The 27,016-nt window shown below is 36.1% G+C and overlaps 1 protein-coding gene and 1 long non-coding RNA gene across 9 annotated transcripts in view; one reads left to right on the top strand and one right to left on the bottom strand.

Annotated features, from left to right (window-relative positions):
* The window catches only part of LOC125501376, a 28,898-nt gene extending 3,479 nt beyond the window's left edge, over nucleotides 1-25,419 (top strand). Inside the window, exons 1-9 of one of the 6 annotated variants that reach the window (XR_007278924.1) lie at nucleotides 9,102-9,376; nucleotides 9,996-10,103; nucleotides 13,549-14,677; nucleotides 15,283-15,442; nucleotides 15,883-16,038; nucleotides 17,121-17,270; nucleotides 17,456-17,533; nucleotides 18,186-18,382; nucleotides 25,070-25,419. This is a non-coding gene — a long non-coding RNA (uncharacterized LOC125501376). Of the gene's footprint in view, nucleotides 1-9,101; nucleotides 9,377-9,566; nucleotides 9,712-9,995; nucleotides 10,104-13,548; nucleotides 14,678-15,282; nucleotides 15,443-15,882; nucleotides 16,039-17,120; nucleotides 17,271-17,455; nucleotides 17,534-18,185; nucleotides 18,383-25,069 lie in introns of those variants that run through there. The other 5 variants (XR_007278922.1, XR_007278920.1, XR_007278923.1 and 2 more) reach the window with 5 other exon arrangements.
* Nucleotides 499-27,016, bottom strand: LOC105690405 (protein GDAP2 homolog). Of its 3 annotated transcripts, none has more exons than XM_012408176.3 (12): nucleotides 26,865-27,016; nucleotides 18,160-18,348; nucleotides 17,898-18,040; nucleotides 17,675-17,807; nucleotides 17,474-17,583; nucleotides 17,130-17,369; nucleotides 15,257-15,425; nucleotides 7,195-7,348; nucleotides 5,427-5,566; nucleotides 4,796-4,850; nucleotides 3,505-3,648; nucleotides 499-3,417 (listed from the first exon to the last, which is right to left on the bottom strand). In XM_012408176.3, the coding sequence occupies exons 2-12, from the start codon at nucleotides 18,342-18,344 to the stop codon at nucleotides 3,364-3,366; spliced, it is 1,527 nt and encodes a 508-aa protein (XP_012263599.2). In that variant the 5' UTR covers nucleotides 18,345-18,348; nucleotides 26,865-27,016; the 3' UTR covers nucleotides 499-3,363. The 3 variants fall into 3 exon arrangements, with proteins under 3 accessions (XP_012263599.2, XP_012263600.2, XP_048512891.1); XM_012408177.3 differs by lacking the exon at nucleotides 26,865-27,016 and adding an exon at nucleotides 18,697-19,041; XM_048656934.1 differs by lacking the exons at nucleotides 17,130-17,369; nucleotides 17,474-17,583; nucleotides 17,675-17,807; ... (1 more) ...; nucleotides 18,160-18,348; nucleotides 26,865-27,016 and adding an exon at nucleotides 15,649-16,840.

Genomic DNA, 27,016 nt, shown 5'->3' with positions numbered 1-27,016 from the left:
CAATTATACGCAAGAACGAAATATATTTTTCAATTCTGGTCCAATTCAAAATATTTTTCTAATAGTGGCCATTTTTAATACAAGATTCATTCATTTTCTATTAAAAAAGGCCTTGGCTGGTCCGTAATGCTCGTTCGTAAAAAGCATTAATTATAAACATTTTTTTTCATTTTTTCAAAGAAAAATCACATTCTCATCATGCTGCAGAATTTATAATACGTGATCGAAAATTTTCATTAATTTTATCATCTATACGGTAAACGATATCGAAGATATCTGATTTTAATTTCATACGCTAAATCTATATTACACCATACGATGCCGTACGCTAAACCTATACTAAGGGACCAGCTGCCCGAAGATGGGAATAATGTTTATTTCACAATTTATAGTATTTTCTTTCGCATTTTCCTACTAATTTCGGTTGCGTTTCCGTATTTTTTACGCTTACATGTTTTTAAGGTCCGTGTGATTCATTTGAAATATCGCCGATTATACATATAAACGCTACTTTAGTGTAGCAGAAATATTTTTCATTTCATTGTCAGATAAACAGAAGTGAACAAAGAATTGACTGTAGACGTCTTTCATAATTCTACGTGGTATAAAATAATGACGATAATAGCATCGAACGATGATTTACAGAGATGAAAACGACTACTGATATGATTATTACCTTCTTGCTCTATAATATAGAATACGAAGATGCAGGCAACTTTCATCATAATGTAGACTACATAAAAAAAATTTCGAAAAAATTATAGGCAATGATCAATTCGCGTTATCAATCGAGTTCCCGGGAAATAGAAAAGTATGCGAACTTGCGATAACGCATAGCTGTGTGCATTTCTGATTATCATGCTACACCAAAGGAGACATCGCGATTCACACAAAGTCTGTTACGTAAATTATTTTATTCCCCCGTGAATCCGGCAAACGCGTGACAATTTTTAAAAATTCAAGGTATCTACATAATGCCTGTACCTAAAACTTTGTAATTTCATCACAAGATCGTTTACCCCGTTTCTTGAATACGATTCAAGTCTTTGTAAGCTCTAGAATAAAACGAGGAAATAATATGAGTCAATGAACACAAATAATAAAAAGACATATCCTAAAAATATTATATTTCAAAATTATATGTATGTATATATTTTTGTTTCTTTTTCTTTGTAGGAATAATATGTATATGAATATGTTATGTGGGTATACAATATATATCTTTTTTTTGATCTACAAAATAACGATAAGCATAATAGTAAATCTAATTAACAAAAAGAATGATGTAAAATAAATATAACTTTAACCAAACAATGATCGATACTTAAGCGTTGAGTTTACCAGTTTACATGTAGCAAATGTGTGTTGAAAACTGAAATTATGTAACTCCGATGAGAATTCGTAAACTAAGGCAATAATACACTGTGCCAATAGTGGTGATAAACAAAGTTTCGAGATAGAAAATGATAATATTTTAATAAAATATTGATATACAATTATACTTTGGCGTAGAAAAAAAAATGCAAATAAAGAGCGAACAACTATTGGCAATCAACAGTTCATTTCTACCGAGTTAATGCAGCAGGAAAGCTTTTACGATTTATTGCTTTACCTTCCCTAAACGTATTTTAAGCCCAAGCAAGGCTAACCCGAACTTATTTCCTAGACTTATGGCTAGTTGTAAGACTATTTCTAAGGGTAGTTTAAATGTTTACTCATATCGATCACATTCCTTCTAAAATTCTTACACAAAAATTTAGCTTACTCTTTATAAAATCATAAACCAATTACTATCTGTAATTGTATACTTCAACAGTTATTTGCAATCGAAAAATATTCTTTTACACGATCTGCATTAACAAAGTTTATGGTAAAATATCAATCACGATGCAGGTAGGACATATATTTTACATTTTGTAATATATGTAGAGATGCAATACTGAGAATAGAAGATCAGATTAACTATCGATGAGAAAATAAGAGCCAGCAATTTATTATAGGGATTGTTGCTACGGATCTGATAATAATTTATTCAATTATGAACAACTAATTAGCTCTACAAATAATGTTAGATACCTATGTACATACACGCGTATTTATGTATAGAATATATGAAGAGTTTGAATAGTATTCTCTTAATTTTTTGTTTTATACGAAATATTTTAAATACTGATTATTGGTGTTTTGGCAGCCAATGTTTTTTTTTCATCTCGTTTTTATACAACAAACTGGCGACAACTGGATACCATGGATTAACAATATCGATTCTCACGCAGAGCTTAATTGCTCACGTAATCGAACACTCGAAAATATAATCCACGTCGTAAAGAAATTAATATTTCCATACATTTTTTCTCTTTTTTTTTTTTAGTAGTGTTATTTTAGTACGGACCTATATTCACGCTGGTATACTTAAAACTAGTTAAAGTTAGGTACTTTTTGACAAAGTGTCACTCGCACTGTCGGTTATTTTCAATTTTGATAACTTTAACAACGCCAGTTTCAAGAACTTCATAGATACACGGAGTCTCGATCCCCTCGTCATTATTTCTTATAATTTTTCAACACACTCTACTGCGATAATAGCGGGTATTCAACCATACGATTTCATCTTCTATCTACAATTTACTACAAAAAAAATTTTCAATTTTCGGTACCCTTTTACACCGATGAATAAGTCCGATCAATTCAATTTTTAAAGAAATACGGGCTAACAGAATCAATGAAAATTTGCTCCATAGTCGAGAATTAAAGCTCTCCGCATCAAATTCGCCGAAAGCTCATTAAATATTTATAAAGGTTCTGATTTGTTTTTTCATTAATTTCAAATTACTTTTATCTATCGGAAAGTATACTGTGGAAACACTTGATAAGACGTCCGTTCATTTTCGGATACTGATTGAACTGATTATTCATTTTCTACGTAACAAAATTATAAAATAATATCGCATGACTCGACAAAACGCTTTTTTGAATGATTTTCTTACTTTCAACTGACGCGTAATTATTACTACGGTCAGTCAGTCAATCGGACAATCAGTCTCTCGTCTACTATAATAGGGTAAGTAACTCACCTGAAATAAAAGGTATTTAATAACAAGAATAAAAATAATGAATATATTTCGTCGCATCTAAGCCCACTATATCACCTTATTATCAGTGTAGCTATATTAAAACTATTTACTAAGCGTACTGGAAACGCTGGTGCGTTATATGGTATGTCTATAGCGGTCGGGTCGATATACGTATTCAGAAAAATTAATATGTTATTTCAAAACGCGTATTATGTCCATCAAATAACGATGAACTGGATGTGACGACGTAGAACTTTAAGAAAGATTCCTCATGCCGATTCGCTATGAGTTACGTTGACGGTTGTGCCGTTTGTTCCGGTTGATAATAACGCAAGCCATTTATCTGTAACGAAAATTCGAAATTCGAAGTTTCAAAATTGATAATGAGAGGTCTGGGTTTAAAAAAACGTGGATTAAAAATTTGCCTTACCGTCATGTCGTATTCCGTGATGTAGGCTGGTATTTCTAATTGATCCGGTGACATTACTTCGTACAGGTATTCGACGCCGGGTAAGTTGTGAACTTTCTGCTTAATTGCTGGTGCCATGAACGTGGTGAACCACCAAGTCATCATCTGAAAAAACCGAAGCAAAATTTTTCTCATACCTTTAATTTTTACGGTCATTAATTTAACAGACAGAAGTACATCTCGGAACATGTCACAGACGGTGACATGAGAATTCATCGCAATTAACTGTAATCATTACATAAATGTAATTTCTGCTTATGCTAGAGGTTCTAAGATTAAACTACTGCAATGAAAATTTTTTTCAAGACATTTTTCCAATGTAAATCGTGGAAACTTCTCACATGGGATCGCAGTGAAGTAGCAAAGCTAATTGTGAATCTACCGGAAAACAAGATCTTCTTATCATCATAAACTTCAATGTTTAACGCAGTACTGAACCTGCTCGGCCGATTATCTCATACATTTGCATGTGGAGATCGTATACATAAGATGCAAGTACATACATTATTTGAAAACGCACACACCGCACGCCGTTGTTTGCAAAGTGCGTAGCGTAATTGATGTTTCGATATCGATCCGCTAATCCGTTCATATTAATTGATACTTGATTGATGTTTTTTGACGAGTGACCAAAAACCAGACAGAAATGAGCGTGAATCTCGGAGAAAAGTATAAAACGTACAAACGTATAGCTAGCATGACAACGGATAAAAAAGATTACAGTAATAAAACCCGATGCGTATGCAGGGGAAAAAACCTCCAACCATTGTCCGGTATCTTGTACAGAGAATGTAACATCTAATTAAGGCAATTAACTGAACTTCCTATTGCGTCTACATCGCAACTACTGCATTCAGTAACAATTCCAGCGGTAAATGATGAATAATATTTACAGGTCAGTTCAAGGTTGTAATCAAAGCATCAACAAATATCTGCATATAATCTTCAGCATTTTAACAGATTTTATAGTACCTAATCAAAAAAATTTGTCGCGATCAATGACCTACGATCAATCGCAACATCAGATGTGATACGTTTACACTTTAGTTTGAACAAACTTTCTACTTTTAGTGACGGAGCATAAACTGAAATTTTGCCTACTGGTCGGCTCTGATAGGTCTAAATTTTTTTCGTTACGTACACGCCGACGATAAATTTCCGCTATTATTTTTCCATTTGTGGGGAAAAAAGAATATCAAAAAAATCTATCTATAAGTTGATGTACCATTAGCCTTTTCGATAATTCACTCACCTTTGTCCAGAATGTTGGATGTATGATGTAAAATTGTTTCAGATTCTTTTTGTATCTGTAAGCAAAAAAAATTGAACAATCTATGAAACTTTAATTTCTTTTCCCTTTTTTCAATGAAATTGAGACGATGTAACAAAAACGAATGTTTTTCAATGATTCGCTTCCATAATTGAGATAAAAAAAAAAAATCGAACGACATATGTTAGTCCAATTGAGTAAACACGGCCGTCCAATCAACCGAAATGTTAGGGTGTTCAATTTTGCAAGTAATATTATAATAATTATTATAATTACTCATACGACTGCAGGTGTACGCTTACACGGGTATGTTAATCGGCAAATAATCTGTTATTTAGATGTGTAGACCAATACGTAAATCAGAAGGAATTCATCCAAGACCTACTTTCCGAAATTAAATATACAACATTTATCGAGCATAATTCTGCCCCAGCTCCCCTCCCTCGGTCAGCGGGCAAAATGAAGTAAAAAAAAAAAAGTCTTTTCCAAAAGCAAACTGTCCGTTATGATAACGAGTGTGAACTGACGAGGATGACAAAAAATCGAAGTAAAAATTTTCGCGGTAACCATGAATCGTGAAAATTAGAAAAATGCGTCGCTTGATAATACTAACTTGTAAGGAAGAACGTTGTAAACTTCTCTCAGCCAATGTAGACCAGGATAATTGTTGCTCGTCGTTAATGTATGGAAGTATGCGATAACGTAGTCTCCCTTAACGATGGGGTCCAGCAGTTGGATCAAATACAACAATGCCTGAAACACAAAGACACGAATCGAAATATTTGAGCGTCATCAGCGTTATATATTTCTGAATAATTAATAACTGATCCTTCACGTGCGATATTAAACATATTCATTAACAAGGAAATCACGTCGAAGTCACGCAGAGAGATTGCAGAGTTATCAAGGGACGTGACTTGAACCGCATTCAAATTAGATGAAAATAAGTCGCGGAAAAAAGGAAAAAAATGAAGAAAAATCCGTTAATTTTGCATAACTTGGTATGATTTAAAAATTTTCCTTTCATCTCCATCTACGGTAAATTATACGAAGTGAATATCTAAGAGAGCTTCTGCAGAATGAAATCACGAGGATTTTCTGTTTGGGCTGAGCAATTTTTCCAGACAGGCATTGTTAGCCCGACTTACTTAGCATTATAGTTAGCAGCTCGGCGTAGTATTGGAACGACGCTAATCAATTAATTTAGTTATCAGCTAACATCTGCTTATTTACTTAGGTATATTCATTGCTTTATTTGTTCATATATGTATGTATATCTGTAATACCTGGACTCAGAAAAAAAAAAAAATTGCACATTCAACGGAGACAAAAGTTTGGAAGTTCAAGAAACAGGAGTAAAAAAGAATTACATTAAACCGTGAATCTAATTTTTCCACGGTGGTTATCGCGATAATATTATCAGATTCTCATGTTTACGCGATGAGTCAAAAAATATGTATATGCGTGGTTTTCATTTCTATTTTTTTCCATTTTTTTTTTTCATATTATCTGATTACGCTGGTACAACAAAAGTATCATTGCAAATACCATTGGATTTATAGTATATTAGCGATACATTGTGTATACGGATCTAAGTATGAATAAAATTATAGATCAGGTTTCAAGAGCAATTAATGGCTTTCGCCGTGTCCTTGATCTATTCGATTAGCGAATTGAATGTAATCGTACGATACCTCAGACTTAAAAAAAAAAGAAAAAAATTACGGCTAGAATAACTAAAAATTTCGCGAGTGGGTAAAACAGCTACGCAGCTAAGGATATTCAAAATACATGCTATATACATGTCGGCACCGTTATATTTATAGTAGAATTTTTTTTTTTTTTCTTAAATAATTTTGCTCGAGACCCGAGATTTCACGAGAATCTCTTCCAACGCGCCAATCGCGCAGCGACGGGGATGTTGACGTGTAGAAAAAAGAGAATGAAAAAATGAAGAAAAAAAAACCAAAGCGTGATTCAAGAACGAAAGCAGTGGCGACGACCTAGTTTAAAAATCACCTCTTTACATTCTGCAGCACCTCGAAAGGGCCAAGCCTACTAGTTCGGCCAAAAGAGTGTCTGAGCTATTTCTGGCGTTACTATCGATCACAGAGTGAGTCCCGTCGCGTCGCGCGTCTGTAAGTTCGTCTCACTCGCACAGCAATGCAAGGGTAGAAATGCAATGCGGAGGGCATTCCCCTGCGTCCCCGTTATAAACCGGAGAAATCAGCACCCCGGCGATGAAAGAACTTCAACTTAATCACGTGATTACGGAATATGATTTTTCCCCTAATTATCGAATACGATGGTTAGATTTTAGGAAATAGAAACGTAAGGAAAATTCATTTATACACCGTGAATTCCTCCCTGATTTCGCTCACCTTGTCGAGATTGATTTTGGTGAATGGAAACCATTTTCCAACGAAGATAACCACCGGACGACCGTGTCGGTCAACGCCGCTCTGATAAAGACAACCAATCCCGGATACTTCGGTTAAATCTTCCGTCTTAGCTCGTCGCAAAAGACGCTCGTACCTGCATCAGAAAAACAGAAAAATTAAAACGAATGTCCAAAAGTTCGGCCAATTTGACGAAGCATAAAAAAAGAAAGGATATCGATTTTTATGGGGTAATATTTTTCATTCGGTTCACCGAGTGTCTGCACGCAGTAAAATTCAGCGATCGTATTACATTACAGCAAGGATGAATCTGGACGAGTAAATCTCAAGTCTATAAATATTAAATTACCGAACAAGAGACAAATTGCAACGTAGGTAATCGCGTGTAATTTCTAAGTGAATGTTTGAGCGACATTCTATTCTCTTCATTGAAATAAAATGAATTCGTTCGTCATAATTAAATGTTGACGGTAATAATTAATCAACTATAAATTACAAAGGTTGAATTGGATCGAAAATTACGATTGTGTTATGACATCACAATGTTTCCGAGCGACGTTGATTAATGTACATCTATATCGTGCATATAATTGCAAATATTTGTTCAAGTATGAGTATATCAACATGACACTTGAGGGTTTGCTTTGATTCGCCCTTGAGCGAAACGGCCACGTGGGCTTTCCAACAAACGCAATTTTCAATGCTACTACGGTACGTGTAGTACGCCATATATTTTTCTTCTCTTTTTCAATTTTCTTTACGAATTCTTCGCTTCTATGCTACTCGAGAAAATGCTACCGAAATATCTACTCGCTCTGTAAAAACTAGATCAATATTTGATGAAAAATTTGTTTCATCCATCCTACATCGTACACGGTATACAAAAGGAGGGTCGGAAGTTCTGAAGACACATTGTTCGCAAAGTTGCTCAGGTCGTTAAACGACCGTGTTCAGAATAAAAGCACAAGTCGTCGATACAAAGAGATATAGGTATACCCGTCGAAAAAGAACTTTTACGTATAAGAATGACTCGTTTGCGAGTGGATGCGGACGACTACAAAGTTCAAGTGGGGTTGATTCGGTTTTCATTTGCGTCGCGAATCTGAGAGGGTGACTTTTACGTGACGTGTCATCGCGGGAGGTCAATGATCCTCAATAGGTGAAACATATACGCCACAGCGACGGCATAAAATGAATGAGAAATTACGAAACCATAAGCCAGGTTTGAACGTAATCAGGAATCATCTGTTCCACGTCTAGTTTTCGAAGAATGATTACAACAATTATTCGATTCGACCGCGATTATCAACCTGCCTCCTTTACACTCCGGGGGAAGCAAACAATTAATGAGATCATTATAAGCACGGTAGATCAATTAAAATCTGTTCCTCCCTAAATTAATTAATTAATTAATTAGCGTTTGGATAATGGAGCTTAGAAAAAAATCGAATTGCGCAACCCCCGGCAATCGTGTACATGTACTTGTGTTATTATGAATTTCATATCCATGATTTCTGGCTACGAAATCAATCTCGAAAATTTGAACTGACAATGAGAACTGAAACGAAAAAATCATAAATACGTTATAACTTATAGACACAACATACCGATCTTCGTCGTCGATAATATCGATCATAACCATGATTTTTATGTGGTAAATTCGCCGATTTTTATTTATTTATATATGTTAATAACAATATCCCACGTCCAAAATTCCAATCTTTCACCGTGCAGTTGTGTGACTTAATATTCAATTTGTCCACACTCAAATCTATACGTGCATACGTACATTGACTTCGCACTTATTCTTCATTTATCGTAATTCATAATTAACGATAAATTGAGTTAACTCGACGACTGCAGGTGGCGGAAAATGATTGGGAAATTGTAAGCAAATAAAATTTGATATCAGAACAATTTCAAACGCGCTTTGCTAAAAGAGCACCTGCTTGTCTGACGCGGTACGGCGTACTGACTACTAAAACTCGTAATTCGCAAGCGCCAGTCGCGATCCCACACTGTTCAGTAGTAGAGGACGATGCGCGTCAGACTCACAGTCAAACTATACAGTTTCCCACACATTCTTCTAAAAATATACGAATATACGTATCTCAGATTCGTGTATATGGTATACAGTGATATACACGGAAAAGCTGGAAGTGAAGTGCGTATCACCCGTGCAATATTGTCATCAGATTTATTATGCTAGTTTTAAACAATATGACGTATTATTGCACCGTGACTATCGATAAGGCTAAAAGCAACGCCAAGTTTTTCTATCATATTTCTGTGTAACCGATGCAACCTAGGAATGAAATATAATTCGTATCATCGCCATTTTATTGTATATTGGGGTTGCAGGGAATGAAAAAAATTTTACAATTCATCAGACTCGGCTTGAGGAAAAAAAGATAAGAAGATGTTGCGCAGAAGATTTTGTTTACTTACAAGATGAATATCTGAAAAAACATTAAAAAAATTAAATTTATAAAATACGAGGTCGGTAGCATCAACGCGCTCGGGGTATTTTAAATATTAAGTGACTAAATTTTTGAGTTTATAGATCTTATCACGAATAGGGCTTTTAGCGGTAGATGTACAAACGCGAAGGTCGCGAGTGTAAACAGCATAATATAAAAATATATTTTATACGTAGTGGAGAATTTTTTCTTTTTTAATTTCATAGCAAACATCTGCTCGCCAAAACTCTTTGGATATATACAAATGATGAATTCGCGAGGGTCAAATCCAAATATATCTCATTCCAAAATATTTCTTTCTAGGTTGACCGAAGCCAGAGGCACGTAGTAAGGCGCAGTCAAGGGTTGAAGGTTCGGTTGACCTTCGCTATCGGGGCAGAACACGGAATGGGGGGGAAAAAATAAATACAGGTATTTTTATACTCAAGAATTCATGATCTTAAACGTAATTAAATCAATCGATTCAATCGCGATCAATCGATCGGAAAAATTTGAAATATGAGGTATACAGATGACGAGTTATCAGCTGACTTATCAGACGTCTGCTCATTCATTGATCGCGCCGCAGTTTATTCTCAGCGAATTAACTACACATCAGGGAACCGACGATTATTTCATTACCTATATTTGATCAGTTTATAGACAAAGAGACGTGTAACCAGCTGTTTTTATTTCCGCCGTATGCGCACACTATTTTAATGATAGATTGATACGCTGGGTAGATAAAAAAATAAAAATTGTTCGTTGTTTGGCTAACTATCTATTCTACACGCCATAATACCGATAATACCTTCATTCGTCGAGCAGGTTCGATAACGTCACGGATAGAAAAAAAAAAAACACAAAAAAAAACACACTAACAATTTGATGCGAATGAAATAGAAATTCTTTAATTGAATGAACAAATTAAATCCTGCATGTTTAAGGTTGCATTTTTTTTGGTGTACTTTCGTGTTTCTCTTTAATTAAAAAATATCGTATGGCCCGCAGGTACAACGATATCACTAAAATGAGCGTTATACCGTCGTAAATTCCTGCCGTGGGGGGCGAATGTATACCGAAATCCAATTATTAAATTCCCTCACCTTTTCTCAACGGACATCAAAGACTTTGCGATGACCGCAAGCTTTGCCTCTTTGGCGAGCATGGCTCTGCTTTCTTTCTTTTGCACGTTTTTATCAGGCATAACTGAGTCGAATTATTCTTCGATTCACTGTAATTTTTTTTTTTAGTAATCCCTCGACAGTCCGAATAATTAAACGAGGATTGACTCAATCGATGTCGTGAGCAAATGCTACGTAGGGCATTCCTTGTTCCTCTTTATATCTCTCGCCCTTAAAAAAATCGAGCAAAGAACTTCCGAGCCAAACGATCGAAAATCGACAGACTCTTATGAAGAATCGGAAAGAACTGAGCCTGCGGTAAAGCTTCGTCCGGTATACATCGATGATGGCCTACATATATATAGAGTATAAATGAGCAAAAACGAAATTGTTTACTATACGTGCCCGACTACCGCGTGGGTGTTTCGAAGCTCGGCATCAATTGCCAACTGCGACTCACCAATTTTCTGCATAGGAGGGGGTGTGAATTAAACTTCGTGGAAATTTAATATGTATACGGACATTCTGTTTTATTATTATTATTTTTTTCTTTTTGAATGGAATACACGCATCGTTTATCCTCATATATCTACTTTATAAGCCGGAATGCGCGAAATGTGACTACGAGGAGGTGATTGGCCCGCGGTAGGGGGAAAAATGGGTAGAGCTTCTTCCGCGGTATAGGGTCGTGGCGACCGAGAAACAAGAAAAAGATAAAAATCCAAAAATAATAGAGCAGAACTATAAATGTACGATGTGGTAAAAAATTCCGGCATTCCGGATCTGAACGAATCATGGGTGTACGCAGTTACCGTATGGAACTTCCGGTTTCTCAAAGTAAGCTCATTCATTTCCGGCCTTCGAAGAAATTACGAAAGAATTTCGCGACTATAATTCAAAAATGTGGCGCCGAGGCGATGATTCCCTGAATACTAGAAATACGAAAATTCCTTATGGTTCTTCTCGTTACGTTCCGAAGAAAAAAACATCCAGTATTCAAAAGAAAGCTCACGTTTGTTATTCAACAAACAATCGTCAATGTAATCGTTCCTAGAAACATTTGAGGATCTGAAAAAAAATTCGGCTGAAATCTACGAGCTATGAGATCGAGTTATTGAGAATTAGAAAGTGATTGTGTTGAATCATGCCAAAAGTACACTAGTATAGGTACATAAAAAATATGTATATCGTATCAAGTTACCGTCGTGAAAGTTCGCACGAAATATAAATACGGCCATTCATGTCCTCGCTAATATCCATGCATAAATCTGTTTCGTGAGCGAAAATGCAGGGCCATCGGTACGAGTATCGATAGTCGCGTGAATAAAGTTTAAATTCTGATAAAAAAAAAATTTTGCCAAGTAAAATATTGATCCATATGCCGTCTTGTTTGCACCTTTCCCATGATTTTTAGTCCACTTGAATCGCTCGAGAAACGACCTTCGCGCCATACACGATCATCTTCATCAGACGGAATTTACGAGGTTCAAAACTGCAGCGGTCTGAATTCGCAAACTGCGTAGGCTTCTGAGTCACAATGATAGATAGATCTGTGCATATAATTTCAACTGTACTCATTGTTGAATGTCCGTGAGGAATAATTGCAACATAATTCAAACTACGTTGCAGTCTAAAAAAATTGGAAAAAAAAAATAAATAAATAAATGGAATAAAATAAATAAATGTCTAGAAATTATCCGTAATTCTGTAGAAAATGTACGGGCGGCAGAGTTGGACTGTTTTGTGTCTCAATCAATAAATACGTGATCGAAAGCGAACGAAGGGTGAAGATCGATCAATCTAATGCTTGTCGATAGAGAGGGTGAAGGTGGAAAATAAAGCTTATAAATTCAGTCGCTGACGTCATGACGAGAATTGTGGTTCAAGAGGGAACTGTATAGTATTGATCTTCTTTGAGCGGTAGTGGTTTTGGGTTGGGCTAGGTCGGAGGCAAGGCAGGAGCAGGTAAACGATAGCTTGCCGTGTCGCGAATCACGGCTTCCAATATCCGGAGGAGCTCGAACCGAGCTGCGTGTCTTACGACTGATGTGAGACGGGTGAAACTTCGAGATTCAACCCTCTCCTTCATATCCTCAATACCTCGAGCTTACTTCAATCACTCAAAATTATTATGCTGCAAGTCCATGTCGATGAATTCTAAGCAATTCTAGAAATACTTTACCAAACATTCGTCTGCGCACAGAAAAAAGTAAAAAGAACTATAAAAATGATAAGAAACAAAAAACTACTAATTGAATTGATTGAATGTTGCGAGTAAATCGTATCTTGAGATACTCTACAGGTAAACGTGACATGGATCTGTATTTCGAAGTATGGTGATGAAAAACCATATATGTATGTATCTACCCGTCTGAAGCGTTTGTAATTTGCAAGTTTGCCTGAAGGATGTTTGGATGTATCCGAAAATATTTTTTGACCCATTTATGAATTTACAGGACTGAATTCCAGAACTGATCATCATTCACGTATAACCGGTATAACGTATTTTGGGAAGATGTTTAACTTATCTCGTCTGACAAACGCAAAGTGAATATCAAAACCTCCTACTGAAATAGAGCGGCCCTTCAGGCATTCCCTGTGCACATAAAATTTCAACAAACTCACGCTGAATTGGCCTATAAAAAAAGAATGTGAAAATAATACACAATTTTTCGTAACAATTACCGAAAAAGTAACATTTGAAACGCACCCTCATATACACATAAATATGAATTTTCTTTTTTTTCTATAAGAGATGTGGTAGAATTGGGTGAAGCGAAATGGACCGAGGTGATGAAAAGTTGATAACGCCTTCAAATATTCAGAGCACGTTCCCAACAAATTTATCATCATGAACAAATCTCTGCTGACTTCACCACTTTTAAGTGTATTAAATTTATCTGAAAGAGAACAACAACAAATCCATGCGATTTGCCAACGAGAGAAGGTCTGAGGTTTTCCAATATGAAAAAAAAGAGAGGACATGATGACGAGTTTTGATGAATCAAGCGGTGATTATGGGCTGTACGAAATAATTCTCCTAATTTCACGTCTTTCAAAATCGCGTCTACAGAACTGATATAAAAAAAATTAAAAACACACTAACTCTATTTAATCTTTTAGACAAATATACTCTTGTAAGATTGTCACGACTAGGACTATCAGAAGCGTATCAAAAAATCTGCGATGATTTATTCGGATGACGCAAGCCGTGCAACGTAGTACGTCAAAAACGGGAAATTGTTCCAATGAAGTCACGGGGTTTATAATTATTATTGTTGTTGTTATCATTATTAGTATTCTCGAGATGATTGAGCCCTGATGTACTTGTAAATTTCGATCGACGATTAATCGCAGATTAGGATATGAGACTATCAACTAGGTGGATGTGATAACTTGAAGATCAGTGATTAACCCAACTGATTATTACACACTTCAATTTTTATGCGACTGTATGTTAAATATTTTCTGCATCACAACAATATCAGATATCAGAACGTTATTTTATCCTCAAACAGTGGAAAAATCGGAATTATAATGAAGGTAAAATGTGATCAGACCTACAGAGAACGAATTTCGGTATGAATGTTGGGAAGTTTCAAAACGGGGGAGGGGGAAAAAATTAAATAAAAAAATCTTTCTCGAATGTAAAATAGTAGATTAATTTGCGACACAGTTACACACTCTGCGTCTATTATCTCCACCTGACGTCAGAAGTGTATTAATTATAATTTGAGCAATCCATTTACTCAAGTAAAACGGGTAAAGTAATTATGTGGAGTTGAGAAAAGCTCACAGTTTCGAATTGACTACATTGAAGTAGAGAGTTGAGTTTGTCGAAGATGATGTTTAGAGACCTCCTCTAGCGGTTGAAATCGTATGGTAAGTATACAATAGAATGTAGTAAAGAATAAATCCAAGGTTAACCGTTGGTTTGTGAATTAAAAACTCAGAAGTTCGTAAAATCTTATAGATTCTACTACATCATGGAGTTTTCTTAAAAGGTTTTTAGAATGTTGCTCAATTACGCATAATAATTTGAGCATAGTAAAGGCTATTTCAAAATTCTTGGCAACACGTCAAATATTTGCTAAAATTTTTTTTTAATAATAGCTCACCAGAGATCTTTTGAACTGGACCATCGAATTATGAATGATCTTCATTGGTCGAATTGCGAGGCAAATCGAGGTATTTCCGGTGAACTAGTCGGCGATGTTATCATTTTTGTAATTGATTGAATAGAATGAATTAATGAAAATGAATACGTCTTTCCAAGGATTTAAAATAGCAGTTAGATCTCAAAATAAAAAAGTAATAGTTTTCACCATGATTTTCCTCATCTGACTGTGAGTACTCATTCAGATGATGTTGTAAATCATGTTGCTGTTTTACCACACGATCAATGAAATAAAAATGCATGTGTAGGAAACTTGAGTAGATGTAACTTGAGGAATAACTCACCGTTCTTTGTGTTGCATTTGCTTCAGCATAATGTCGGCTAGTGGGTCGGCGAGTGGTCTTTCACCAAGAAGTCGTTGCCTATCCAGATCCCCTTGCATCTGGGTGAATGCATGATCTCCCAGGCTGACCGAAGTCTCCAACTGACTAGATATTTCTACAGTTTCATCCCCTGGAAAATAAAATACGGTAAAACACTCCGGAATATTGTTCATATAAATCAAATTCACACAGAAAAATCCCGAATATTTGTCACGTTCTACGGATTTCAATCCTACAATGTTACCCAGCTGGCGATAATTCCTACACGAGGAGTAATAATTTTTCGTAAGTGTGAATTGGCTTTTCTTCGCGAATAGATCGAAATACCTTGGTTAATTTTGATAAAACTCTACCTGTTGAGAATTGAACTTTTTTTCGCAAAGTTGGGCCCTTTGAATTGTCAGACACATCAACCACATCAGTGGAGCTTTCAGGCAAATTTCTGCCACTTGCGAAAGCCTCGAATCCGGTAACGGGATTAGCAGATGAAACACCAGACTCTTGTACCGTCTGAAGTGATATGTCAGAGCTCGGAGATAAACTACACGCTCCATCAAATTGATCAAGCAATTTTTCTACTTTTCCAGGTGAATCATTCATTCCAATCGTATGATTAACTGGCGCCTCTAAGTTTGATATAGAGAGATTATTTGTTTCCATGGGAATACTGACAGCAGAATCAGAACTAGTCGGGAAAATATTTGCGTGTTGGACCGTCTCTATTGCTCTATCACAATTCATAGGTAAAGTGCTCGCGTCATTGTCGTGTTTAAGCAGTTTGTCATAATTAACAGGGCAATCATTCGTTTCTTTGGTCTCAGCGAGTGGTGCTTGGACGTTTGTTACGGCGATACCACTCGTTTCTCCGCCAATATTGACAGAAGTATCAAAATCAGTGGCCGAAATATTTTCACCTAGGATACCGTAAATTGGATTATCAAATCTAGAAGGTAGAGTGTTCTCTTCGTAGGAACATTCGAGCGTTTTTTGATTATATTCAGGATCGCCCATTTCTTTGGACTTATCAACCGACGCCACGGATTTTTCTTTGGCGATATCGTTGGTTTTTTCGATAATAGTGTTAACCGAATCGGGATTTGCGGACGAAACAACTTCGCCTAGAATTCCGTAGATCGGATTATCAAGACCAGAAGGTGAAGGGCTCGCATTATTGGAAAACTCAGCCGGTTTTTCATAATTCTCCGATTTTTTTGTAGCGATATCGTTCATTACTCCAATGGTATCGGCAACAGAATCAGAATTCACAAATAAAATATTCGTGTCTATCGGTGGATGATCGAGGCTTGGAGGTGAATTACTCGTATTGTTCGAGTTCTCAATCGTTTCTCCAGAAGGTTCATTTATTTCTTGGGTCTTATCAACCTGTGCCTTCGAATCTTTTATGGAGATGTCACTCTGTTCTACGACGATATCGATAAGAGAATCAACCACGACATCACGAGAATTTTCTCCAGTAATCACGTCAACTTCAGAAACGTGCACTTCACTTGCAGCAGACATTATAAACTTGAGTAAATACTATTTTTATGTGAACAATAGCGGTCAATGCGCAATTCCAGTTGGGATTGATAATTATTGAAGGCTGGGCAGTCGGTAACCTTATATAAAGTAACCAATATCTTATCAATGTGCCGACTTGGGAATTGATAAAATATGATTCAGTGTATGGGTCAAGATATCCGAGGCGTATCTATTTCCAATAAAAATGCGCTGCTTACTTTCGAGCGTATTCAACATTTTAAGTCGTGACAGTGGGCTACTTAGTTGCAACATTTGAACGTGACAAACTTTATTACTTTTTCAGATAAATTACCATGGAGGGCATGTTGTGGATTGTCAATGATTCGGATCTGTCTATCTGGCAGAAGTGGTTCCCCGTCCATTCCACCCACGTCACTCGGTAGTTGCCAACAAGCGTTTTCTTGTTCCGAAGATGTCCTTGGGAAATAAAGAGGTAACAGTACCTCATAAATTCCGAGATCACAGGACTCTAATGCGAAAACTATACAGGTGATTGTGTCGCTGTACTGTTCCAGAAATCTTCTTACCGTCCCTATTGAATACAAATAATTTATTTTAGTTTATAAGCAAAGTTGTTACTCACAAACAGAATTTTTACTAATTTTCTTTTCAATTCAGGCTCGATATGTTACTTACTGAGTGCAATGTGGGCGCCTGCGTCAGGTGGGTAATTTCGTCTAACGGAATTAATAACAGGTAATGCTATACTGTGTAAACCAAGCTCCCTAGCTTTATGTAATACGTTTCTGAAATTAATAGAAGATGAGATTAGTATTCTAAATCACAATATCAGTATTTCGATTTTTCAATCACACAAAATATGTTAACAAAGCCTACCTGTAACAATAATGTAAAGTATTTTGAGCGGCAGTCTGATACTTGATGTTATAAAGGGGTCCAACCGTGTGGATAATATATCGAGCTGGCAGTTTGTGACCCTGTGTAGTCCTTACTTCTCCCGTCTTACACTCTGTTTTAGACAAAGAATGTTAACCAAATAAATAAAATAGGCGGAATAGTTGCACACTAGAATTTTATTAAGTATGCAATTAGTGCTTACCTTTAACTTCGTCGTAAATCTCCTCTTTAAGAGCAGATCCAGCTCTAGCAAATATAAGTTGGCAAATGGAATTGTTATCATCCATCGTCTCATTTGTAGAATTCACAACCGCATCCACCTGGAGTACAGAAATATCTCCAGTCCTAGAAATGATTAAATTGAATCTTCATTAGTCCATTTCATTTGAAACTTTGGAACTAAATTTAAAAAATTAGATACAATTAGATACATGATCAAAAGTAAAAAAGAGCAGAGGATTTACCATAGTGCAATTTTATTGTTGAGCAGAGGCTGGCAGGGAAATGGGCTTGTCGAATGGTGCGAGGTCTCTCCTGGTAAATTGGAGTAATCGGTGAATCTGTGCTGAATGGGATAGTCTGACCATCTTTTCAGCGTCCCCAGCTCCACCACTTCCGGAGCCACACCCAATGGTTCCATCAGCCTCATTCAGCTGGAAAAAGAAACAAGCCAAATATTAAAACCAGGTAAATATCAAGGTGACAACACCTCCAAATGTCTTGCTTTTGCTCGTCGGTGCTGAAATATTCAGTTACAAGTAAAAAACGCGAATGTACGCATTGTTTATTCTGAGAAAATCCTAATTATTCAGAATTAGTAGAATTCCTTGCACAATAGAAACAGGGTAATTAAATAAATCAAATACCGCCAGTTTGTAGCATATAAAAAATTTCAGATTCTTAGAACTATTACGTACGTTCCAATGTTCAAAGAATAAATCAACAACTTAAATAACAAAGTGAGGACAATAGTAACATAACATGTCATTTCGAATACACACCTGTGATCCGTCAAATAGAATTATTTCGAGGTATAGTGAAAACCGACGCGTACGTTGAGCGATCTTGAATGACGAACTGAGTATATTTTTTACTGAATGAAACTACGTCAGATTTAAATGGACATCTGGTTTGGGCACGGCTGTGTTGCAATTCCTTTTAAATTTAATCCTAACCTTACTTCATACTGTCACGCACGCAGCTGTTGATGCACAATGGCGCTGTAGTTGTAGCAGAGCTGTCGACAGTCTCCTGGCTCTCTCTGCTGGGGGTACCAAGGAATGCTTTAAAGGGCCCACACCGCGCCGAGAGGGCAGTAAATCAATACAGTCCCGACTGATTCTTTGATTATTTCTGTATAGGTATTACTCCAAGATAATACGGAAGGTATAACAGAGAGATATCGAAAGATACGACTAGTCAGGCACAACTAACGATTCTATAATAAATGAGGAAAACTCAACAAACTTGTACAATCCCGGACATTTTATTGGCGGGGGTTCGTCGAGCGTTGCACGTGGGTTGCTCGGTGAACGATCGACGTCCGAGTTTATTTTATTCAATTTAATCCAGATATTTTTACACCGATCCGATAATTCTCTGAAAAATGCTTCACAACAATGATGTGCTGGTATTCGAATCACCCAGACGCACACTCATTCGCGATAAATTTTTTGCCTCTACAAATCACGATATAGTCTCAGCTGCCATGAATAATTACCAAAAATGTAAGGCAGTATGCGCATTTTCTACGGAATTATTCAACCAGATTTAAGGTTCGGAGGCGTGAGAATTTATAGCATATTTCGGGGCTGTATAGAAGCATCTGAAATATTCGTACAGTTATGAATTATTGTATTACAGAGATATTGCCCAGCGATCGACAACAAAATCTAAAAGAACATTTGTGTCAAATGTAAACGACCTGCAGCTTGAAAAATAGGCTGTGATTTTATTTCTATATTTCTCAATGAAGTGTCACGTTGGCCACCGTACAGTGCATATGCTATAAGAGGAAACACTCGATGTACGAAAAGAGAAAAATAGAAGCCAAAGAGCCATAAGGAGCCAAGGTATGGCGCCGTCTGGTCGAGCACCAAACTCTCACAATCAGTCTTTTCCTCGCCAACAAGAAATATAACGAGAACTCAAATCAAGAGTTCTTGATAACAAATTGACGATCAGATTCCCGTCAATTCGGATTAGGATTATATTACGCAAATTTGAAATCCAGGCCGAATAGATATCTAATTCTCGGTGATTATACGCTCGCATTATAATCATTCGCTCATGTGACACCAATATCCATTCACACTACGATCAAGCCAAAAGAAAAGAAAATAAAATAACGATACTAACGATAGCATAACAACGTGTTATTGAATCTGCTGCATCAGCCGTGAATTAACCGATGTCATTTATCGTATCTACAGAAGCTGCAATACTAGACGGATTTCAAGCACACACGTTTGAAATAATATAGATCTCGCATACACTAAAGCTGAACAAAGAATTGATTCGAAATCCTGTACGGCAGATAAACAGTTCTTAAGAAAAATCCGCCTGTTATCACTCGTCTTTGTTAATTACTGGGTGAAAAATGTCGTACGTAACGTACACTGTACACGTATTCATACAACTATATATCAATGGTAAATGTTTGCGAGCTGTATAAGCGCGGAGTTACCTTGCAAAGCATCGATTTCAACGCTATATATAACCTTCTTCGAAATGGTTTCGTTTTTTAAATAAAAAAAGCACAAATTTTTGAATATAATTCTCTCGGTAGGCATACGCATATATTTCTATAGAGTAGCTTAAGTAAAATATTACGTGATGGGATATTTGGATAGATAGCGTAGTAGTAGACGCAGGAAAAAAAATGCACAAGGTACACGTCATTACACGAACTTTGTACTTACAATTCTAAATTGAAAGCAAAGCAACGCTTCGATTCACAATATTTATAGATATTTGTAGAAGGATAAAAGAAAAGAAAAAATTCAGAAAATAATTGGAAAATTGCCATTCAATCCTAACGCTGCAGCTGTGATATAATATGCATCGGGCGGGAGCAATGACACTGTTACATGTACACGTATATAACGTTCGTATAATCATAACAAATCCTAGTTAGTCGACAATTAGCAAGTAGATAACGAGAAAGTTTGAAATAATTTTTTTATTGGACGCGCGTGGGTATAGAGTTATTCGATACGCGTGTTTATAGGTATCGTTATAGTCGGAAGTAATAACAATATACATACTTTCAAGTAAAACCCGTTGGATGAAAAAATAAAAATTTCAACTCACATCGCGCACCTGAATAATTTTCTTTCAAACTATACAATTCCGTTTTGAACGTTCATGCGTATTACGAATAAAGTATGTGTATATTTTACGAAGGAAAAATGTAAAAAGACAAAAATTTATGAATTTTCCCGCCCGATATGTAAAAGTAGGTAATATATGCCAGGCAACGATTATTGACATTCGCCGCATGAATATTTTTTCTATATCGTAGATTTTTTCATCAATTGCGTTAAACTACAGATGATGGTGGCATAAAAAAAATACATATATAAATTCACGTATAGGCATACATTTCACGATAAACGCGTGCAATTTTCACAGTCATTCCCATGACGCGGGACCACGACGAAATACCAAAATTACGAAGCATACGGGAATGGTTTGGTTATTGACGACGAACGCCCGCAACCTTAAGAATTTTTCATAACGTAGATCTTTCACTTTTTATTTTACGGTCATAGAGTCTTATTTGAGTTTTCCTCCGCTTCGCAACCCATCCGTGTAACTCATTCTCTCCTCGTATACACGCGCTGTAATTCGTCGTTAGAAAAATAAAAGCGAAAAGAAGAAAGAATAAAAGGAAAAATCGATCGAACCGCAAAGTTGAATGTTACGATATTCATATTTTGATTTATGTAGAATTCTTCCATCGGGATCACGTTAGCCCGGTGAAATGGCGAATTGCAAATGGCAGAAGATTTCGCGATCACGATAGGGCGACCTGATGGTAGGAATAAAAAGAATTTATACCGCAGAAATGTGTAAGATTACATATACTCATTTAAATTTAATATAATTGTCGGTGAATGAAAAATGATTCACTTCGCTGCAGGAGGCCAACTTTTTAACGGTACAGTCTTCTACCGAGTTACCTGCGATATAATACAGTCGTCGACGGAGTAGTTTAAATAATTAACGCGACGCACATTAATTGCTGCATATACATATAGGTAATAACGTTATATTAGCGCACTCGGAACCATAAATGTCATGCGAATTAATCTATACACAAGAATAAGATGGTGCAGCGTTATACCTCGGCAACATAATATAAATTGTTTCCAAGCAGATTGTATATACCTATACTTATACATAAGACTATGTACATAGCTTCAAACGTGTAGGTATTAATTAGGTATGTGTACATAGGTGAGTGGATAAAGTAACTCCTATAAAGTAACTACTATCCGCGTAGCCTAGTTTTTTTTTTTTTTTTTTTTCTCTTAAAAAAAAGGGTGAGAGAGAGAACGTAGAAGAAAATGATAAATATAGGTACACATATAACACAGCTATTGGTGGTACTCTGCGCCTTTGATGATCAATTATTCAAAATGGCAATCGATCAATAAGTAATTGTTTTAGATACCAAGATTGAAGAGAGTTATTATATACCATACAGCTCGTGTACAGTTATGTAGGCATCCTAGATTTTCAGAAAGATCCTTCCAACTTTAAACATACGTGTATACGCATGTGGATATTTTTAGGGACGTAGATGAGAGACATACGAAACTATTCAAGTTTTCCAACATTAGCTTTATCCGCGAAGTTATTTCCGTAATTATTTCTATTGTTTCTAAGTATTTATAGTTTATTATACGTTCCACACGAAAGACCTACATTTCCTTTAGAACATTACATGTATATCGTATTTCATCGTGTATCGGAATATCGTTTTATTGTTCTGATGTTTCATAATTTCGTTATTTAGGTCGCTTTGCTCATCGCGTATACGTATACCTAGTAGTAGCTGATCGTAATCAGTATAATCGATCGATTTTCCTTTTCCTTTTTTTTTTTTTTTTTTAAAGACAAATCAGTCACGCGATATAATATTATATTTTGTGCTATATAATCCGATTGCAATAAAAGAACAAAAAAAAAAACTTTCAACTCAATATACAATTATAGGCTTCGATATGATTATTATTGATGAAATCGTCGCTGTACTATCTAATTTTTTGTTCCTTCTTGTCATTCATGTTCTCTTGATATACAACAGTGTCTAAAGTATGGTATAGTTATTGTAGATGTTCCTGCGGGGCAATAATTATTACGTAATCGTCCGCTACTGATAAAATGTGCGACCAATCCCATCGAGAAGTTTGTTGTCGCGTGGCATGCGATGGATATAGTATACTCATATATATAAATAAATGTAAAACCTAAACCGCAATGCGACTAGAATTCAAAAAATGAAAAATAAAAACTATATACCTCATTTCTCATTCGGGCTACAAATTTATGAGAATAGCACGAGCTTATACTACATGGTGGGCGATACGCGCGCGGAGTTGGGTAACAATTGGTTTATCCCTTTTATCGTACGGTATAAATTTAAACCATTCATCTAATAATGGTAAACTAATTGACGGTATTTTATTGCAGTTTATAACGTGTCTATTAGATAAGACTGTAAATACGTAGTATAGGTATACGTACAGGTAAATCTCTACAAGGAAACCTTTGCTGGTCAGAATTGCACCGTAACGTTTCTCCTAATAAGGTTTCCAACTAAATCTATGCCACGAGGATCCCGCGAGGAATTCGCTTGACGAAGCACACAAACCAGGGGGAAAAAAGATTCTTCAATCTATAAAGTTAAAACTAAAACGTTAGGGAGATGTATAAGGAGTAGTTGAAATTTCAATGACGGATAATATTTGTAAAAAGGTTCTCGGATATTGTTTTAGCAATTAATTATTTTGAGAATCGAATCGCGTGTGAATTGGTGGCGTGTCAAAGGATTGACGTTCGCGTTTGTACGTACGACACGTTTCGCATTACTCGCGTATAATAGGTATAATTTAGACATATATGTACATAAGTTATAAACAAGCATTACCTCACGCTCATCTATTTGATGCTTACTAAAGTTTACTTCCATAGATGTGTGTGTACGTTCGTACGTATTTATACATGTGTGTCTATTAGGTGCGGGCAAGGATAAAATGCCGGGCAGAGAAACGAATAACACGACAATAAATGAATAAACTCCTAAAATAAAATATTGACGCACACCCTGCACGTGGAGTATTCCTGATGAATATTTTTCACTGTATTAATAACGTCAAATTATATTATACGCCCCCGCGGTGAGATAATTAAAGTCGCGCGGATATACTATATTTTTATATACATAATGAGCAGCGGAAGTAAACCGTATACGTATTATACGATTAATAATCAAGACACGCGTGTATTTCATTGCAGTGTATTTGACCCGAATGTATCGTGTGTACCGATCCCTGGAGATCACGTTGCGGTAATTCGTTGGTCGACTTTGCAATTAGAATACAGGTAAACCGCGATTACATACATTAACGTAAATCGCGCCTGGCTAAATCCAAGTCCTGATTATTTGAGAAGTTATCACCTCCTATAATCTTGTGAGAATCAGACGGACGTTTAATGAAAAACAAAAAGAATTATCTCAAGAGCAACCGAGCACGTAGTGAGCAAAAACCTACACCGCGATAAGATGCTCTGAAAAGCCACGAATGGCATAATGAGTTTAAAGAGAAAGAAGATCGAAAAACATTCAAACTAGTAAACCCATTGCTTGCGTATTCCTTACCCATTGCTTGCGTATCTCTTACCCATATGCACATACTACATGCGGACTATCGAGTATTTTCTAACCCAAAAGATTTACTTCGGTCCGTACTTGGTGTGCTTCGGTTTCTTGTATAGATTTACTATTTTTCTCGTTGACTTCACCTAAGATTTTAGAACGAGAAATTCAACTTCATTCATAATCAATCACTGCTTTCGTCTCTTCGCTATTTAATGAATTAAATTCAATTATAATTAAGCCTTACGAAAGACTGATCTAATTGTTGGAAGATATATCATTTCAAAACGATGCACTACAAGTGCGTATTCCTCACGTCCTTAAGCTAGAAGCCAGAATTGTTACAACGATGAATATTGAGAAAAAAAAAAAAAACAAGATTTAACAAAATTTAAATATTTTAAAATTGAAATACTTGTTCAGTTAGATTTTTTCATACGAGCTTGATGTTCAGTTTCATTCAACCTTACGCTTGTTTTTTTTTTCAGAAAAAAATCGGACTGGTAGATCGGACTGCAAGAGTATGCTGAGATTCCGTTTCTGAAGACGCTGCACAAGCTGAACGTAGGTTTTTAATTGACTCGCAAAACGGGATTTTGCGGACGAACTGCAGTGCTGTACGTACGTACCCTTTAGGAATGCAGTATAACCGGTAGAGCTATTATTATCCGTATATAAATACCCGCGTAAGAATCTATAAAAGGGCTCTTCAATCGACCAAACAATATTTAGGCAATTTCCATCTTTGCACGAAATTGGAATTTATGATTTATACCGACATTATGCCATTGTACTATAAATAACACAAATAAACGAATAGGTTTTGTCGAAATTTTAATAGACCTCGTGAATTACCATCATCCTTACTTATTTTGAAATTCCATAGTGAAGATGAAAACGCATCAGATGACAATATCCACGAAGCTTTCAACGACGATTTTTCTTATCTAAACCGTTCAAACATTGTTTTTTATCTGAACCGGATATTATCAAAATACAAACGAGTATGAATAACGGCAGACTAGAAGGCGAAGTGAGTGTGCTTTTTATTTTCACAATGGAAAAAGAACAAAATGACAATTCAGCATACAGCTGTTTTACTCTAAAATAATAACGAGTATTTTGTGCTCGATTTTTGATTTGATCAATTCTCCATATCCCGTCTGTTGAATTTTGGAATAAGGGTATACATTGTGTAGCTTCTCTTTACACATAGAATTTAAAAGTCTAACTTCGACTTTAAAAAAATATTCGCTTATGTTAGCCTAGCAAACGTTATTCCTACGGTTTAACAAATGTACCAGGTCATACAAAGGCTCGTATTATACGCAGTTGCAAGTCTTTGTTTGAGGAGAACAAGATTTCAGAACCTCAAATTCGCGTGTACAATGTCCACGAATAATGTTACATACGTGGGCTTAATTGGATTTTCTAAATATAGACGGTAAATGCCATTACACGGTCGCCCCTATCGATGTATTAATAAAACTTTGGCTAAGAATAAATCTATCCGCACGTGATTAATTGTGTTCCTATTGTTCGTTCTCTTTTCCAAATTAATATCACTAATAGTTTTCAATATTTTTTGGAAAATAAATACGCAACATACATACTCTACTAACAATAAGGGTTGAATTTTGAACATTTTTTTTTAAAATTCTCAGCGAAAATAAAATACGTTCGTACGGGGGATATTGGCAGACAACTCTGACAATGAGTGCACTTATTTATCAGATGAGAGATACAACTTGATGGAGTAAAAATTCCAACACGATCAAGTTATGGCTTAATGACAGGTGATTGTTCGTTGGGAATTCCAAGGTGGGTATGACCCATACCTAGTGTAAGTATATACCTTGTTTTTTATACATGCATTATGCCTGATACCGAGCCATGTCAAGAATCGTTTATCGACATAGCAGCTACCAGGGTTGCGGACATTGCACGAGAGAGCCGAGGAAACGGTGAACTGGAGGAGCTGTGGAGGTAAATTGTATGATCGAGAAGTGATGATTTTGTAGCGTGATTTACAATTGGAATCTGAATAGCTTAGCTAGCTGATTCATGAATGAAAATTCTCTACTTACATATCGTTGGTCAGTTTGGCTGCGGGTAGGCTCAGAGTAGGAACATAATAATCAAGGTCACGCACGCGGGTGGCGTAAGATTGAAATGAAAAGAACAACCGACTTCGAGCAGGTGTATCACGTTATGAACGAGGAAGATGAAAATATTAAAAATAAGTCTGTACGATTTCTCATGTAAAGAAAGGAGTATACTTACGAATACGTAAACGGTAGTCTTTGGCACGTTAGATCCTATGAAAGGTATTTCCTCTTTTTCTGTCACGGTACGATGTACGTAATATGCGTTCACGCGAAACGATACTATGTCAGCAGAATAATGTTACCGTAGTCGCTTTAGGCTCCCGCCGC

This window comes from Athalia rosae, chromosome 6, assembly GCF_917208135.1.
Source record: "Athalia rosae chromosome 6, iyAthRosa1.1, whole genome shotgun sequence".
NCBI classification, from domain to species: Eukaryota; Metazoa; Arthropoda; class Insecta; order Hymenoptera; family Athaliidae; genus Athalia; species Athalia rosae.
This window is presented reverse-complemented; position numbering and strand designations above follow the sequence as displayed.

Bases quoted from the DNA above. Each gene is read 5' to 3' on its own strand.
- LOC105690405 (XM_048656934.1), bottom strand. From the start codon at position 16,816: ATGTCTGCTGCAAGTGAAGTGCACGTTTCTGAAGTTGACGTGATTACT. The intron at 5,567-7,194 runs GTGAGCGAAATC...TTTGTGTTTCAG, and splicing joins CCAAAATCAATCTCGACAAG to GCATTGTTGTATTTGATCCA. The intron at 3,418-3,504 runs GTAAGGCAAATT...TTTTCGTTACAG, and splicing joins TCACGGAATACGACATGACG to ATAAATGGCTTGCGTTATTA.